This window comes from Amphimedon queenslandica, unplaced genomic scaffold (assembly GCF_000090795.2).
Source record: "Amphimedon queenslandica unplaced genomic scaffold, v1.1 AMPQUscaffold_9074_Cont18985, whole genome shotgun sequence".
NCBI lineage: Eukaryota > Metazoa > Porifera > Demospongiae > Haplosclerida > Niphatidae > Amphimedon > Amphimedon queenslandica.
The window spans coordinates 819-3,137 of NW_003550654.1; the positions used below are offsets into that span (position 1 = coordinate 819).

The 2,319-nt window shown below is 38.0% G+C and overlaps 1 protein-coding gene across 1 annotated transcript; it reads right to left on the minus strand.

Moving 5' to 3' along the window:
• Positions 1–356: 356 nt before the first annotated feature.
• LOC105315645 (uncharacterized threonine-rich GPI-anchored glycoprotein PJ4664.02-like) lies at positions 357–2,301 on the minus strand. Its single transcript, XM_011410359.2, has 3 exons — positions 1,807–2,301; positions 1,241–1,759; positions 357–1,195 (listed from the first exon to the last, which is right to left on the minus strand). The coding sequence occupies exons 1-3, from the start codon at positions 2,261–2,263 to the stop codon at positions 357–359; spliced, it is 1,815 nt and encodes a 604-aa protein (XP_011408661.1). The 5' UTR covers positions 2,264–2,301.
• Positions 2,302–2,319: the final 18 nt, after the last annotated feature.

The window sequence follows — 2,319 nt, forward strand, 5'->3', positions numbered from 1 at the left end:
TTTTCTCATTTTAATTACTAACATAGCAACAAAACCCATTTATTAACCAGGGCCGTAGCCAGGAACTTGAAAAAGGGAGTTCGGAAATTGCTGCGCGCGAAGCGCGCAGCGAAAAATTTTTGCGAAAATGGGCGTGGTTGGTAGGCGTGGTCTTAATTTACGCATCTCAGCCATGTGCTGACTCAGCTAAAATGGCTATCTGTGCTTCTCGCTGTTGCCAAAGTGCTAATCCTGCTTTTGCAGTGCTGTTCTTCATGACAGGAGCTAATCTAAAACTTTTTTGCAGCTACAACAGGGGGGTTCGTCTGAACCCCCCGAACCCCCCCTGGCTACGGGCCTGTTAACTATAATTATGTTTATATATAATCATCAATTTCATCATAGGAGCAATCTTGTATTATCACTTGATCCAATTCTTCATAATCTACTGCATTACATTCATTCCCAACATTGGCGGCATATGCTGGATTATCCTGTATTGTCACTGCAATAGGGTTAGTAGTAATGTATGCTGGATTGTCTTTCATGTCTGATGAATCAATACTAACATGTCCTTTTTTCTTGATGCAAACAGCAACAGACAGCACTATTATTACTAAAGAGGCAAGAATAATACATGCTACAATGCCTGCAATTATGTATACTGCAACTGGTGCTGTGTTTGTAGTAGTAGATGATGTGGATGTACTGACTACAGATGATGGGAGAGAAGATGGCTCCATGCTGCTGAGGATAGCAGTTGATAGTGTTGCACGTGAGCTAACAGATATCACAGTAGGGATAGCAGATACATTATTAGGAGGAGTAGTAGATGATGAACTGCTCAGATAAACACCAGTCATCACGAAGGAACTGCTAATGGCAGTACTAGATCTAGTTACAGTAGTAGCAATAGCTGAAGAGTCGTTGTTAGTAGTAGTATTGACCATTGTTGAACTAACTGGATTGGTATCAAATAAACTGTTAGAATACGTAGATGACAAAAGTGATGGATTAAAATTATCACTTATACTGATACTAGATGAGATGCTAGGAGGAATAACTGCAGTCACTGATGAACTAGTAGTGGCAGTGACCAGTACAGATGAAGTACTACTGAGAGTGATGGGCACCACTGTAAAAATAGTGCTAATAGTAGTTGTGGTAAGTGCTGTAGAGGCTGTTATTATAGAAGTTGTACTAGATGCCACTGAGACTGAATACATATCATAAAAAAGCATAAATATTATCAATAACTTACTTGATACTTCTACAGTGACTAATGGGAAATCATTAGTTGTGTCTGTTACAAGTGCTTGAGTTATTGTTGAAGAAGGATCAGCAACATTACCATCAACTCGTTCATTAAGTGGCCCATTCCCTACCTGCTCATAAAGGTCAAAAAGTCTTTCAGTTGATTGAGGAATATAAACACCAAATATGTCTCCTTCCTGGAACTGCAGTGGAGTCTGAGGAATAAACTCATAGAGATTAGTACCAATCATTGTATTAGCATTAACTAAACTAGATTCTATTTTATTGTAATTATTGGGACCCAGTTGACGCCATATTTGGAGCTCAGGTAAATCATTTCTGTTATTGCCTGAAACTGGCTCTCCTCCATATATCCATTTAGTGAGGGATCCATTACATGAGAACACAATTTCAGGATATAAATACTGCCTTCTATCATTAATTGCTGCACTACTTTGGATTGTTAGAAAATTATTTCTAATAACTGATGGAGTGATTGAATTGGTACTATTAGCACAGTATCCATCTAATGATAGTAAAATAATTCAATGATACAGTGAGTGTGTGTCTTACCTGTTACTGGATATACTAATATCAACTGATTTGTGATTGGAGAGCTACCTAAATCAATTTGATCTGGACTTATTGATATTTCTACACTGCTACTAAAACTGATTCCAGATACATCTTCAATGTAATAGACTCTGACAGCACTCTCCTCCTCAAGAGGTTGTGATACAGCTAACAGGTCTCCACTCATTACTGGTATAGGAGGATTGAGTGGATATTCAAACACTCCACTAGTACTGACATTAGAGGTAGAATAATAAATAGTTCTCTCACTACCAGTCACTAGATCATACTTCCCAGGATCAATGCTATTAGGTCTATAAACTCTAACACTTGGAAATAAATTAATACTACCAGTAGCTCTACTCACATCAATACCCAATATAAGACTGGTTATATTAGTGGATGAACAATTGAACTGATACTCTTGAAGGACTCTTATTTTGTCACTTGATATCATTTCAGTGGCAGTAGCTGACGTGTGTTGTGCTCTGTATGTTACTTGTGACAACTCCA